Source organism: Cetorhinus maximus, chromosome 11, assembly GCF_964194155.1.
Source record: "Cetorhinus maximus chromosome 11, sCetMax3.hap1.1, whole genome shotgun sequence".
NCBI lineage: Eukaryota > Metazoa > Chordata > Chondrichthyes > Lamniformes > Cetorhinidae > Cetorhinus > Cetorhinus maximus.
Genome location: NC_135889.1, coordinates 45,471,344 through 45,487,206, shown reverse-complemented (window position 1 = coordinate 45,487,206; position 15,863 = coordinate 45,471,344). Strand labels below are relative to the sequence as shown.

General features: G+C 42.9%; 1 protein-coding gene across 1 annotated transcript in view; it reads left to right on the top strand.

Annotated features, from left to right (window-relative positions):
* Positions 1-3,857: 3,857 nt before the first annotated feature.
* ankar (ankyrin and armadillo repeat containing) overlaps positions 3,858-15,863 on the top strand; it is a 295,797-nt gene continuing 283,791 nt past the window's right edge. The window contains exons 1-2 of the mRNA XM_078551294.1: positions 3,858-4,386; positions 13,314-13,751. Of these exons, the coding sequence (XP_078407420.1) occupies positions 3,858-4,386; positions 13,314-13,751 (967 nt within the window). The remainder of the gene's footprint in view (positions 4,387-13,313; positions 13,752-15,863) is intronic.

The window sequence follows — 15,863 nt, the reverse complement described above, 5'->3', positions numbered from 1 at the left end:
TGTCCAGGGGACTTGTCAGCCTTTAATCCTAAATTTAATTCTAGTTTTCTTAGTACCATTTTCCTAGTAATTGTGATTGTTTTAAGTTCCTCCTTCCCTTTTACCTCTTCATGTTTAAGTATTCTTGGGATTTTTTGTGTTTTCTACAGTGAAGACAGATACAAAATACTTGTTAAAAATTTCTGCCATTTCCTTGCTTCTCATTAATACCCAGGGCTCACCCTTTAAGGGACCAATGTTCATTACCTCAAGAATAGAAAATTGCAGCCCTTCATATTGGAGGTACAATTTTCAATATACAGATTGCAGCTGATACACATGCTGGGGCTCCAATGTATTCATCACAACACACTAGGTACTAACTTATATTTTATTTAATTTATTTTTGAGATGTGTTTGCCTAAGTCAGATTCCTTAAATTGACATCCACTTCTTGCTGGGTGTTCTTAACTTACTAATTGCAGGATGCTATGTCTGAAATCCCAACTGAAAGCCTGGGGAGAAAATGCACCTCTTTGAAGCAATATACACTAAGTAACAAATAGCTCTGCAGCTCAAACCTATGTTACAATTATGAGGTTTATAAGATTGTTATGTTTAGGAACAGTATTTTTAAATTTAGGTTAAAATGAATTGGATCATGTGACCTGTTCTGAAGTCTGCCTGATGGTAATCGGGTGGTTTGATTGTTAGAAATTAAAGGAAGGTATAGATTGTTTTACTGGGTAAAATATGCAAGGTATTTACGCTTGGAGACAATGGCAGCAGCCTGTGTTTTAAGAGTGGAGACTGAGATTCTTAAGTCCCAAAAAAGTGTTGAGAATGTCAGGTTGTAAACAATTGTGCTTTACACTGTCCATTTAGCTCCAAGATGAAAGAGAGTTGGGCTTTCAAGGATGGCTCATTGGTATTTCTACCTAGATACAAAACCCATGTGATTCACTTTGCCATGGGGTCGGATGCAGAGGAAGCAATTGTAAAGATCAGGTTACAGACTTTCCTCAAATATCACTGAATATCATAAACAGTGTTTTGAGCCTGCCTGGATCCGGAAGAGAGGGAGCAGCTAGAGGCCAAAAAAGTTTCTATGGTTCACCATGCAGGAATGCAAGTGGAAGATGACACTCGAACTGAAAAAAACAAATTCGTGGGGAGTTAAAATGAGGCTGGAAGAGCTGCCTAGCTTGGGCTAGAGGGAGATTCTCGGGAAAAGAAAATGTCACTGTGAAAGATAGTTCTAAGATTGCTAGTTACCAGGCTAAGAAAAGAATGGAATAAACCCTTGGGAACTAAGACTCACTTTGGATTGATTCTGGAAAAATTGAATGTCCACATAAAGGACAGTATAAAGTATAAATGTAAAGTATTCTTTTTTTGTGGTGGGGCCACGAATAAGAAGGGAAGTATTCCCTTAAAGTATAGGTTTAAAGTAAAGGTTGCCTACAAAGATAGCATTTAGTTATTAATGTTTTTAGTCATTTGTTACAATAAACACCATAAAAGGTGAAATCTTAAAAGTTATTGGTCACCACAGGGTTCATAACACTTATAACCTTTGAGGTTTGAAGTCTTCAGCGTCTCTCCAAGTGTTAAACTGCTGGCCTTCTCTGAATCTTTTAACAATTAAGTTACTATAAGTAATAGAACATACTTTTAACACAAATTTTCATATTATGTTGAAGATTAAGGAAATGTTATCTGATTTAACACAGATTAAAGACGTATCTATATCTGTTTGTTAATAGCGCCTGATGGTTTCCTTTCCTTGCCCTCTGTTTTATTTCTGTCAGTTCTGCCTAAAGGTATCCTGGCAGACACTTTTGCATGTAATTCTCTCTAGAACAGCAACAAATTGCATTTATATAGTATGTTTGGCGTAGGAAAACGTTGAGAGGGATGTAATTAGACACCAAGCCAGTGAAGGAGATACTAGGACAGATGACTGAAAATGTGGGCAGAGAGGTAAGTTTCAAGGAGGATCTTAAAGGAGGAAAAAGAGGAGGAGTGACAGGTAGATTTCAGGAGGGAATTCTTTATGGCCTAGATGGTTGAAGCTGCAGCCACCAATGCTAGGGTATAGGGGGTTGCACAAGAGACCAGAGTTGGAGGAATGAATAATTTTTGGAGAATTGTATGGATGGCAAGGTTACAGAGATAGGGAGTTTCAAGTCCAGGGAGGGATTTGAACACAAGGATGAGATATTTAAAATTAAAATTAGTAAACTGGAAGGCTAAATAGATAAGTGAGCACTGGGTGATGAGCAAGCGGGACTTGAATTATGGTTAGCAGAGCTTTGTAGAGGCAATCAACATGCTGAGTTAGCTGGATTCTGAGCAGTCAGAAATCACCATTAGGACTGCTGCCACTGAGTATTTCACATCTGTGATTGAATGCACAGAATTGGCCATACTAGAACTAATATATCCATGTTACCACAACCAATGGGAGCTGAGAGTTGAGAAGGTTCTGGAAAGAAGTGTAGGGAAGATGCATGGGTGGAACCCTGTTTACGTGAAAGCTGCTGCCTATGGAGAGTTGGCTAATTCCTTGAAGGAAAAGGACTGGAATTCAGCGTGGAAGAACTGTGCAGCTGAAACTGGGACCATACAGGTGGAATGGCCTTCCTATTAACTCCATGAGATATGCTTTGTTGTATTTGCTATTCCATGTGTAATATATAGTTCATACCAACCGTGATTTGCCTATTAATTTGTTGTGTAATTTACGTTGATTCTGATTCATGTTAAAGTAAAAGTTACAATAAGTGAAAACTTGTCCAGTAATTTTCTCTTTTGGGGGTCATTCGGTAGATTCAGTTATTTTGGTTTATAGATCTCCATGGTGTTGTAACAAAAAACATTCAAGGACTTTGAAGAGGAAAGGGACATTTGTAATGGGGAAGTTGTTTGCAAGAATAGAGGCATCAGAGGGTTTTTTTAGGTGAGTTTGAGGATGGCAGAATTGAAAGGAAAGAGGACAGTATCTGGGGAAAAGAAACCATTTATGATTATCAGTCAACATGGGGGGCCAGGAAGGGTAGTTGGGTGGTTACCAATTTATTGGAAATAAAATTAAGAGAATAGGAAGTTGATCTAATGGATAGGATGACCTCAGAAAGGACATGAGGGTAGATAAGAGAGAATCTGGAGAATGATGTGAATTCAGGTCTCGGGCAGGAGAACCTTGCTTAGCTTAGAGGGAAAAAAGAAGAGAGGGATATGGCAGTAGCAGCTGAATGGATGGTGTTAGTATTAATGACAAAGAGGCCCATATGAGCTTCTCACAATTGTAGGTGAGGGTGTAAGGCATGGAGTGGTGTAAGAAGACAGTTGGTAATGGACAAAATAATCTAGGGGTTATCTTTGCACTCAAGGATGATCATGGAGTAGTGAGCAGTTTGGCAAAGGAGAATGGGGCCTGATAGTGCTTAATATAGTCCAGCCAGATATGTCAGTGAATGGCTAAACCAGTTGTGCACTATAAAATTCAAGTCTACAGCACTTGGACTGAATAGATCAAGCATGGTGGTTGTACCAGGGAAAACGAATGGGAGCAAATACAAATAAAACTAAACTCTTCTTATTTGACACTAAATAAACCTTTTAAATTCTTTATTTTTTTTTCAAATCAATCAAATGCCTACTATAATTTACAATAATTAACGAATGTGCGGACATCATTATAGACAGGGAATAGATTAATTATAAGAAAATAAAATGTTTTACTACCAATGCACTAAAACTGGACTGATACTTTGTAGGAGGAAGCTGGTAGGAAATGAAGACATTCCAATCTGGATTCCTCTCGAAAGCTAAAACAGGACAATCAGAAGAGTAAGAAGGTCTATTCGGCTACTATGGCAGGGAAAATGAGTGCCAGTGCAGTCCTTGGCAAATACAACCTGATTGATCTACAAGAATTGCTCACCATAGCCTCCTGCAGTTGGCTGCAATCCAATGACAAGTTTCGTTTTCCAGTTGAATATCCCAATGGACTCTCAAGCCAAATGAAAGACTTCAGCTATTCCAATGCTGTAATTTTAGCTCCAGTGGTACCAGATGCTCCTTTGAATTATAAACATGTCCACCAAATTTTGAGGGAATTGGTGCTGGGTATTTATATTCTCAACCAAGTTCCAACTATTTATTTAGATGGCAACTATGACTGTAGTACCACATGTCTCCTGTCACCAGCTTATCATGATACTCTAATTGGCCAGATTTTGATAAATGTGGACTACACTATGAAAGCACTTTGGCATGGGGCTTACATGCCAACCGAAAAAAGAAAGCGATTTTCAGAAGTATGGCAATCCAACCTGGATGTTCATGTCAGTGGAACTTCCAATACAAAGGAAGATATACATTCTGAATTTCTTAAAGCAGGTAAAGTTCTATGAAACATTATACTTGCTAAACAAATTGATTTTTGTCAGACAATACTAAATTATGTGTAGCAGGTAAATATGGAAATATTGAGTGCTTTTGATATCCCTGAAAAGTAGGTAATAGTTGTGCAATATTGAAATTAAGAAAAAGGGCTAAATTTAGTGGCTGAGACACAGGACCTGATGTCAGGACTTTTCAGGTGTGGAACGACCGGCCATATGTGAGCTTCCAGCTGCCAGCCAATTTAGAGTGAGGAGGCATGGGGCCTGAGCAGTGAAAGTGCGGAGATGGTGTCAGGTGATACCATGGCAAGTGCTGGCACCATATTTAAAGGGTTACCGCATTGCATTTAAAAATGACTGCCTGCCTGGCCGAAAAACTAAAAATTTAAAGAGAAACTGCAGCCACAATGGCGGAAGGATGGTGCGGATGGCCCGATGTTTTAGCAATGCCTGCTCTCAGGCTCTCCTCCAGACTGCAAGGGCAAGGCTGAAGGTCCTCTTCCCCAGCGCCAGTAGGAGGAGACTGGTCTGCCTGAATAAGCAAGCCTGGACAGAGATCACAGAGGAGGCCAACAGCTATAGGGTCACAACCAGAACTTGGATACAGTGACACAAGCACATCAATGACCTCATCCTGCCAAACTCTGCTCCAAGTATTCCATACTTTTTTGCCCTTTGGGCTTGCATGTCGCGATGTGTGGGAGTGCATTTGGTGGAGAGTGAGTGACCACCAATTCTGTGTCAAAGAGGTTAGTTAATAGGCAATGCTGCCAGAGACATGGCTGCATCTTGGTGAGACGCACCTGTCTGTAATTGCTGATCCCCCACAAGGTTCATCAAGAGTAGCCTTATGCAGAAGGCATTCTTGTGCCCCTATCATGGACCGCTGGGCTGCTAGCAGCACTGGTGTTGTGCTAGTCTCCGTGGGGAAACTATAAGTGTTCACCTGTGTACTTGCAGAAGAAGACAGCCCATAACATAAAGGAATGGACCAAGGCAGGTGGACAGGTGTAATTTCTATCCATCCTGAGCCTCGTGGAGGAGGATATCTTAGAACTTGCAGTGTCGTATGGTGGTTGATGGTGAGGCAGGAGTGCCAAGCAAGAGGGTGGCTGGACGAGTGCAGTAGCACAAGGGAGACTGGCTGACACGAGGTATTGTGCTCATGTGTCCTCCACAGGGCACTTGAAGCTCCATAATAGAGATAGGCGGAATGATGCATGGGAATAAATAACCATAGCCAGCCTTCAGGGAGCTGGGAAAAGCCAGACCTGCGTGAGAGGACCTCCACTTGGCAGCGGATAAATGGAGGTCAAGGCTAGGGGCCTTCACTGACTCCAGGGAGCTGGGAGAAGCTGGACCTGCATGAGAGCACGTCTACTCGGCAGCTGGCTGAGCTTGATAAAAGTCAAACAGTAACATCACTGGAAAACCGTAAGTTCATTGCACCATGGGCAGCTCAGCGGTACAGGAGGGGAGGAAAAAGAGAAGAGGAATAGTAATGGGGATTTATTAGTTGGAGGTACAGACACACGCCTCTGTGGTCACAGACATGATTCCAGGATGGTATGTTGCCTCCCTGATGCCAGGGTCATGGATATTACCGAGCAGCTGCAGAGCATTCTGAAGGGTGAGGGTGCACAGCCAGAGGTCGTGGTCCACATTGGTACCAATGATATAGGTAGAAAAATGGATGAAATCCACCAGGCTGAGTTTAGAGAGTTAGGAAAGAGATTAGCGAGCAGGACCTCAAAGGTAACAATCTCCAGATTACTCCCAAGGCCACGTGCTAGTGAGTATTGAATTAGGACAATACACCAGATGAATGCGTGGCTGAAGAGATGGTGCAGGAGGGAGGGCTTTAGATTTCTGAAGCTTTCGGACTGAGTCTGAGGAACGTGGGATCTGTACAAGCCGAAAGGTCTACACCGGAACAGGACCAGGACAAATGTCCTTGCAGGGAGCTTTACTAGTGTTGTTGGGAAAGGTTTAAACTAGATTAGCAGGGGGATGGGAACCTGAGAGCAGATTCAGATAGCACAAATTCAGAGCAGGGAGCGGGAGACAGAAAATTAGTGAGTGACCACACGAGACAGAAGAAGCAAAGGTTAAAAAGTATACAGCACAGGAATTTGGCAGTGTTTTAAGGTATATATTTAAATGCAAGGAATATAGCAAACAATGCCAATGAGCTGAGGGCACAGATAGACACATAGCAGCAAGATATCATTGTTATAACGGAAACTTGGCTTAAAGAGGGGCAAAATGGCAGCTCAACATCCTTGGATATAGGGTGTTCAGACAGGCTAGAACAGAGACTAAAAAGGTGGGGGTTATTGGTTTAGCATTATTGGTTGAAGAATCAATTAAAGCTGTGAAGAGGGATGAGAGACCAAATAAGACCATATGGATTGAGCTCAGAAATAAGAAAGGGGCAGTGACAATATTAGGAGTGTACTACAAATAGTGAGAGGGAGATAGTAGAGCAAATATGTAGGCAAATTCCTGAGTGCAAAAACAATAGGGCATTAATAGTTGGGGACTCCAACTACCCTAATATCAACTGGAATATGAACAATGTGAAGGGCACAGAGGGCACAAAATTCTTAAACTGCATTCAAGAGAACATTTTTAGCCAGCACAAAACAGGCCCAATGAGAGGGAGCGCAATTCTAGATTTAGTCTTAGGAAATGAAGCTGGGCAAGTGGATGAAGTAGCAGTGGGTAACCATTTTGGAGATAGTGTCCATAATACAGTTAGATTTAGCTTAATTATGGAAAATTATAAAGATAGAACAGGAGTTAAAGTTCTGAATTGGGGAAGGACAAATTTTCCGAAGCTGAAAGGTGATCTGGCGAATGTGGACTGGTTACAACTACTTGAAGGGAAATCAGTGGCAGACCAGTGGGAGGTCTTCAAAAGCAAGATTCTATTTCTGGACACATTGTAGACATATCCCCATAAAAAAAAAAATGGATGGTACTGCCAAATATAGAGCCCCTTGGTTACCTAGAAGCATACAGGATAAGATAAAGCAGAAAAAGAAAGCTTACGACAGTCACAAAAAAATAAATGCGTTAGAAAGCCTACAGGAGTATAGAAAATACAGGGGTGAAGTAAAAAATGAAATCAAGGAAACAAAGAGGATATGAAAGAATATTGGTAGGTAAAATCAAAGAAAAACAAAAGGTGTTTTATCAGTACGTTAAGAGCAAGAGGATAACTAAGGAAAGGTTAAGGCCTATCAGGATGTACAAGGTAACTTATGCATTGATGCAGAAGATGTGGTCAAGGTTCTTAATGAGTACTTTGTCGCTGTCTTCACAAAGGAGAGGGATGACGCAGACATTCTAGCTAATGAGGAGGAATGCAAAATATTAGATACAATAAGCATAACGAGAGAGGAAGTACTGGAGGGAATGACATCTTTGAAGGTGGATAAATCACCAGGGGCGGATGGATTGTATCCCAGGCTGTTCAAGGAAGTCAGGGAGGAAATAGCGCATGCAGTGAGGATCATTTTTCAAGCTTCACTTGACGCCAGCAAGGTACCAGAGAGTTGGGGATCTGCGAATGTTGTACCATTGTTTAAAAAGGGTGCGAGGGATAGGTCAAATAATTATAGGCTAGTCAATCTGACTTTGGTGGTGGAAAATGTGTTAGAATCAATTCTGAGAGCCATAATAAACTGCCAATTAGAAAGACACAGATTAATCAGGGATAGTCAGAATGGTTAGTTCAGGGAAAGTCATGTCTTACTAACTTAATTGCATTTTTTGAGTAAGTAATAAGGAGGATTGATGAGGGTGGTGCAGTGGATGTTGTCTTCATGGATTTTAGTAAGGCATTTGACAAGGTCCCACATGGCAGACTGGTCAGAAAAGTCAAAACCCATGGGATACAGAGGAATGTGGCAGGTTGGATCCAAAATTGGCTCAGTGACAGGAAACAAAAGGTAATGATCGACGGATGTTTTAGTGAGTGGAAAGCAGTTTCCAGTGACATTCCACAGGGCTCATTGTTGGGTCTTATAATAATTAATGGGTAATAATTAATGATTTGGACTTAAATGTGGGAGGCATGATTGGGAAATTTGCAGATGACACAAAAATCAGCCATGTAGTTGATAGTGAAGAGGATAGCTGTGGACTCCAGAATTATATCAATGGTTTGGCAGAGTGGGCAGAAAAGTGGCAAATGGAATTCAATCCAGAAAAATGTGAGGTTATGCATTTTGGGAAGGCAGACAAAGCAAAGGAATTCCTCAATAAGCAGGAGGATATTGAGAAGGGTAGAGGAAATGAGAGACCTTGGAGTGCATTTCCACGTGTCCCTGAACATGGCAAGAGAGGTAGATAAGGTGGTAACGAAGGTATATGGACTGTTTTCCTTTATTGCATGAGGTACAGAATACAAAAGCAAGAATGTAATGCTGGAGCTGTATAAAACACTCATTAGGCCACAGCTGGAGTTTTGCCTACAGTTCTGGTCACCGCATTACAGGAAGGACATAATTGCTTTGGAGAGAGTACAGAAGAGATTTATAAAGATGTGGCCAGGGCTGGAAAATTGCAGCTATGAGGAAAGATTAGGTTGGCTAGGATTGTTTTCTTTAGAACAGAGAAGGCTGAGGGGTGAGTTTACTGAGGTATACAAAATTATGAGGGGCCTAGATAGACAGGGAATACTTGTTTCCCCTAGCAAAGAGGTCTATTACTGAGGGCACAGATTTAAGGCGATTGGTAGAAGAATTAGTAGGGATATTAGGAAACGCTTTTTCACCCAGAGAGTGGCAGGGGTTGGAATTCGCTGCCTGGATTGGTGGTTGAGGCAGAAACCCTCAACTCATTGAAAAGGTACCTGGATCTGCACCTGCAGCGCTGTAACCTGCAAGGTTACGGACATGGTTCCGGAAAATGGGATTAGAATGGGCAGCTAGTCTTTTTTCAGCTGGCGCCGACATAATGGGCTGAATGTTCTCTTTCTGTGTCATAACTTTTCTATGTTTCTATGGCTCTAACTCTTCAATCTATCTGTCCTCTCATATAGGTCAGAATCAGGCCAAAGAGCAGGTAGCTCGGGAGATCTGAGGACAGTCAGTGACCTCTGAGGAGGAGGTGGAAGCCTCAGAGGATGCACCATCACATCATTCCCCACACCCTCCACCAGCACAGATACTCTCACCTTGGTGGGTATTCATTCAGACTTATATTCAGGGACAAAACCTGGTGAGCACATAACAGACGTTCCTCAGCAGCTGACAAGAGTCTGTGACAACCAAGGCCACTGGCAGTCAGAGGTCTGTGGGTGGCAGACCAGTGCTGAGCTCCAGGCTGATGATGTACCTCTGGAGTCATTGGCAATATGGCAAATGCTGCAGATGCAGGGTGAAGTAAGGGAACATCTGGCTGAGCTTCTAGAGGCTATATAGACCCAAACAGGGACAATGGAGGAGCCCATCCAGGCCTTGAGTGCTTCCATGTCTGACAGGTATGCTTGGCTCCCTGCATAGAGAGATCGACTACTTCCATGGAGAGCCAGCTCCAGTAGACCAGTCAGTGGATCCCAGAGATGTGCGTGGACCTATATGCAAGCTCTATGCAACAGAGGTGAAGCGAGAGGGGGCTGAGGCACCTGGAGTCTCTGACAGATCCTCTCACTTCTCAGACCAGGAGTGACGTACAAAAGTATGCCTTGCATGGGAGAAGACTTAGGTGCTTTCTGAATCTGAGGTTTCTCTCAGAGCAATCTTGTTGTGGACAGCAGCTCCTCAGCCCCTCTGAGTGATGCAAGCACGTTGAGTAACAGAGGAAGGTCCTTCACCTGTGCAGGAGCCCCTCACCATTCTGAGGTTCTCCAGGCTTCAGGCAGCCAGAGAACAGCCAACAAGATCTTCCCAGGTCACGGGGAAGCAAGTTAAGCAGCCTGCCTCCACCTCAGCTGCAAATGCAGGGGGAGCACCATGTAGGAACAGCCATAAGCACATGGCTGCACGTGGGACTCAAGGGTAAATAGAGTATCTAAATGGTAAGCCTTGTGTTTGTTGTGCCACTTAATAAAAAATTAATGTATTGGTGCTACATCTCCTTCCGAGCCTTACTACACTTTGAGACTTCAGTTGAGCCCTGGCTCCATCAAGGGTCCATGCCACGCGTGGTCAGCGCTTCAACCTTGCAACCATGTGAGATGTCCCTAGGCGCTGGGAGATAGAGTGGAAAATGAATGAAACAGCAGTAGGGCTGCAGACAGTTAAGACTTTATTGATATGGATCCAACAGGTAAGTAAGAGTTATATGAAACGTCTATGTATAATCGCATCCCTAGCTTCCTTTGTGCTTATCTCATTGCTCCTTGCCTGTGGTCCCTGGTGTCCTTCATCTTGCATCACCTGGTCAGCAGCCTCCTCCACCTTCTCATCATTGGAGGCATTGCAATCTATGAGATCCTCGTTCAACCCCCTCCCTGCTCTGCAGCACCAGGTTGTACAGTGCACAGCCATACAGAAAATCCTCGTTGAGGCATGTTGCAGGGTTCCACTGGATCAATCAAGGCCATTGAATTTAACCTTCAAGATGCTAAAGACCTGATTGATGGTTGCTTGTTCTGTCCAATGGCAGGTGTTGTACCTCTACTCGCATCCGTTCAAGGATTTTTCACAGGCCTAAGTAGCCATGCCCTCAGTGGGTAGCCCTTGTCTTCTAGTATCCACCCTTGAAGGCACAGGGTGGTTGGAAAAGCTGTGCCATTTGGGTCTGCAGGAACATGATAGGAACCATACACACAAATGAAGGATCCTTCTGCAGTGGTCATAGATCAGCTGCACATTGAGTGAGTGGATACCCTTCCTGTTGATGAAGGCCACTGGTTGGTCAATGGGAGCCTTGATGGTCACATACTTACAGGGGATCACACCCTGCACCAAGGAGAATCCAGTAATGGCCCTGAACCCAATGGCTATCTCAGCTTAACTGTCTGAATTGGTGCAGTAGTACACATACTTGCTGCCCCTCTTGAAAAAGGCATCGGTCATTATTTTGAGACATTGATGCGCCGCAGATCACGAGCTTTGACCCATATCCCCAGTGGACCCTGGAAAGAGCTGGAGGCGTTGAAGTTCAATGCCACGGTGACTTTCAGCACCGCTGACATTGGGTGGCTACCATCTCCCATGGGGCTCCACTCATCCTCCAAAATAGCACACAGATCAGAGACACCTCTCTGGAGAGGCTCAGTCTTTGGGAACACTGCCGTTTAGACATTCACAGGTAGTTGCACCTCCAATGGTATGTCCTCTTCTGGAGGGTAGCATCTGTACACAAGAGGGTTGTTACGTGCCCTTTTGTGCTCTTCTCCTGCGTCCCCATCCTGAGGATGGCCCTCTTGGTCTTGAGGTTGCCAATGTGTTTCTGCCAGAGCCTGGTCCCCCCTTCCTTTCTAGTATTGCTCCTCCTCAATGGGGGCCCCGAAGCCTGGATGAATGACATCACACCCCCGCAGTGCTGGCAACTTATCCCTCCTTTCCTAGTTTTGTTTGCTGCTTCCATGCTGCTCCACCCTCACTGGCATGGAACACTGTAGCTCTCTTGATGGCTGCTGGAGAGAACCAGCAAGGAGCTCCTGCTTGCTTGCTGCCTCCTTTTACTGGGCAGGACTCTGAAGCACTGTTTCAACTCTTTCGAGTTATCAACAGTCACAGATTGCAACTCTTTCGAGTACAATCACAGTTCTTGGTTTCCGGGAGTGGGACATGAACCCACAACCCTCTGATTCAAAGGCGAGGGTGCTATGAACTGAGCCACAGCTGACACCTCCGAAGCACTGTTTCACATGTACCATTAGTAAAGTTCAAAAACCCCTATAAAATTACACTCAATTGGCCGATTAATTGCCTTAACCACCTTCCCAGCTGCCAACGGAAAAAAAGTGGAACCAACATGAAGACGTTGAATTTCCAGTCTGACGTCTTCTGTCCTGATTTTACACTTCATCCTTCCCACCTCCAAGCAGGTCTCCAAAGGGTCCATAAAATTCTGGCTGTTGAGGTACTTCGTAGCATAGTTGGACACAAGCTCAGATTCAGCCTTGACTGATAGTTTCCACTTGTCTGCTAGCTGCATGGGTGCTATATGAAATGAATTTAGGGGTGTCAGCCCAGAGTACCCACAAAAACATCACAAATGGTATGATTTTCCTGTGGGTTTCAGGACCCTGCTGTTCGGCTCAAATGGGGATCAGAAGCCTGCACTCTGGAAAACAATCACTCATCTGTGATTTTCCCCAAATTGGTCAATTGGTGGCCAGAGGACAGGCTTGCTGTCCAATAAGGATGGTGGGTGGGCATTCAAAGTTGGAGAGCCAATAGGAGACCCTCCAGCTTCATAGCAGCAGCAATATGCCATAGCAGGTAAGTAGGAGGGAGAGCACCCCAACTTTTTCAAATTTGGAATAAAGTAAGCCCTTTGCAGCAGGGCATCCACTGTGATGGTTGGGTTGGGAGGGTGCAGATGGAAGGTTGGAACCACTCCACAGAGCATCCTGTGGCTATTGCTGATCTCAGATGGACCTCCTGAGGTCTGCCACCGGAAGTCCACCTCCAGGCAGCTGCACAAGTTTCCTCCGCCTTTGGGGACCTGGAGGCTGACTGGAAAATCCCAGTCCACCTCTGTCAACAGGTCTCAATAAGCCTTTAATGAGTTGGGCAGGTATCCTTCCCCCCTCCAGCCCACCTCTGAGAAAATGGGCAGTGAGTGGGATGGTGCCAGGGAATTGGCCTGCTTTTTGCAACCAAACACCAGGCCTGGGACACTTATTTCTGCACAATGGACTGAATTACCTTTCTGTACTGTAATTTCCATGAGCTCTATGTTCCAAATAAATAACACAAAATAGTATTTCTAATAAAGAATTTATTCCTTATGTAGGCTTAATAGATATCTCAACTGATCCTGACTTCGAAGAAATCTATAGTGCTGATGTATACTTTGATCCATCATATGATCCCAACAGTTGTTCGGAGATGCAGTTATTTATGCAATATGTGAATGACTTTTTACTGCAAATCAATCCTCACATCACCTGTGTTAAGCAGCATCAAAATTTGTTCATGTATGATGCAGCTTACACCATTAGTAATGCAATAAGACTTACAGAAGAAGAAATTGATTTAGTGACCTACCAGAGACTACAGCAGAGGCTGATTCTCCAGCAGAAACTTGTTGAGAAATATCTGGAGAGGAAAGCAGAGATCCACAGAAACGTTACCTACCTCAAGCTAATTGCCTTTCTCGTACCTTTTCTTATTGCACTGAAGGGGAAGAAGAAAGTTCCAGGTCTGAGCAGGCTCCTACCTCCAATTTCTGGTAAAGATTATAATTAGTAATTATAATTAATAAACACATTGTTTGATAACTTCTGCAAACTAATAACTAACATCAGTGGTGAAAGTGAGCATATAACTATCATGCCACTTTTAAGAAGTAGAAAATTAAAACCAGTGTGGGTCTTTTTTAATGTACATTTTCATGTTTTTATTTCTAATCATTGGAGGACTAGAATAAAGGGAAAGAGTGAAATGCCAAAGCATTCCAGATTACTGACAGCAGTATTCATTTAGAGGCTATTTTAACCTCTTATTTGTCCCAGAGTCCCTTCTATGTTGTGTACTTCTTGCTGTTAGAAAATCATAGAGGGAGCTTACAGCCAAATCAACAAAGATGTGTGGAGAGAGGAAAACTTTTAGGCATCTTCATGTTGCATGTTGATGAACCCTTATGGGGTGGTGCAGCAGAATTTGAGAAATTTTATTAATAAAAGTAGAGTAGCATTTAAAATTGGGAGTTGGCCTTATGGGGATTTTAAATATATTGGTTTAGATATTAAGTAGAGTGGATTAACTTAAATCAACAACCTTATTTAGAGAGTGTTGCCCATACCAGGTAATTGTATGAGGTCATCACAGAAAGATGATGTTCTATCTAAATAAAAGATAGAGCAATTGTGATGTTTGATTGGCTCATTGAGCTGATTGATACTAACAATAATGCTCCCTGGAAACATTGCAGGGCTATGGCAAAAGAGTGGGACTAGCTGAGTTGCTTCAGCAGAGAGCCAGCATAAACAAGATGTGTCAAACGGCCTCCTTCTGTACTGTAGCCATTCTATGATTCAATAGAAACAGAGTTAACATTTCCGGTCAATGATCCTTCTTCAGAACATCTGACTAAGAGTCATCAATCTGAAATGTTAACTCTATATTAATGAATCCTTCCTCTTGACAGGCATTGGTAATTCCCCCAAGTCTTTAGTGCTTAATCTAAATAAATATATCTTTGAAAAATCAAAGAAAAAATAGTTTTCAAATTTAATCAAAAGTCTTTGTGTCTATTTTTTAAATGAGGCATTCCTGTTGTGACTGCATCTTTAACATTTCATCACTAACATTTTGAACCAAAATAGAGATCTTTGCTATCATTTTATTTTCAAATAGTTTTTAAGATAAGGGAGTGTCAGTGGTTGAGTGAGCTATTGGGACACATCAAAATTGTGAGTCCCAAAAATGGACAAGTCCTATATAACCTGCTTAAATTCCAAAGGCAGTTCAGCGTAAGGTCTGGAAAATAGACCTTGGCCTAAGTATGGCAGGTCTTGGCCTTTGCTTATAGTTTTGTGGGAGCCTTGTCTGCAAAGAAACCCTTCATCAGCCCCAAACATGGTTTCTTGCTTCGAAGGAGCCAGATTAGGCTCATGTATTCCTAAAGAATGAAAATGAACCTCACAAATAGGCTCCTGGCCAGAATAATGGCTTGGAGGAATGGAACGCATGATGCTGCATTCTGCAGTGCATTGCTCCTTCAAAGTGTCTTCTTCATGAGGCTCTTACTCATGAGAAGAACGTAGAGGAAAACATAAGTGACAAGCATTAATATGGCACTGAGAAGCTGGGCATTAACATATGACAGGTTTGAGAATACAGTTTGAAGTTATGAAGCCTGCTGAATATTGGCTGAGATCAATAAAGGGTTACAAATAATATACAGGCACCCTGCTCAGGTAAGCCACTTGTCTCACCTTCCATAATGCTCATAGTTCTGCCTGGTCTACATATATCTCCAGGCTTTTTTCTCCACTTGTATGAGGGTTATAATATTGGGTATTCTTCTCCTGGTCTTGGCCCTCTGGCATTATGCACTGTCTTGTCTAGCAGCAAAGGGTGAGACTTAGTAGCTGGTTATTGAAAAGGTAAATGGAGATATGGAGGATTTTTGTATACAGTGCTTGTGTTGAGGGGTGGAGAAGAAGCAGGGTGGAATGATGATGGAACAGTGATGAATATAAAGCCAAATGCCCAAACAGCCCCAAAAAACCCACTTCCTCAGAACACACAAGTAAACTACTTGGCAACAGCTCCCTTATAGATTTTTAACCAAAAAAATCCAATAATATTACCCAAGGCAAAAACTGCTGTTGGTTTA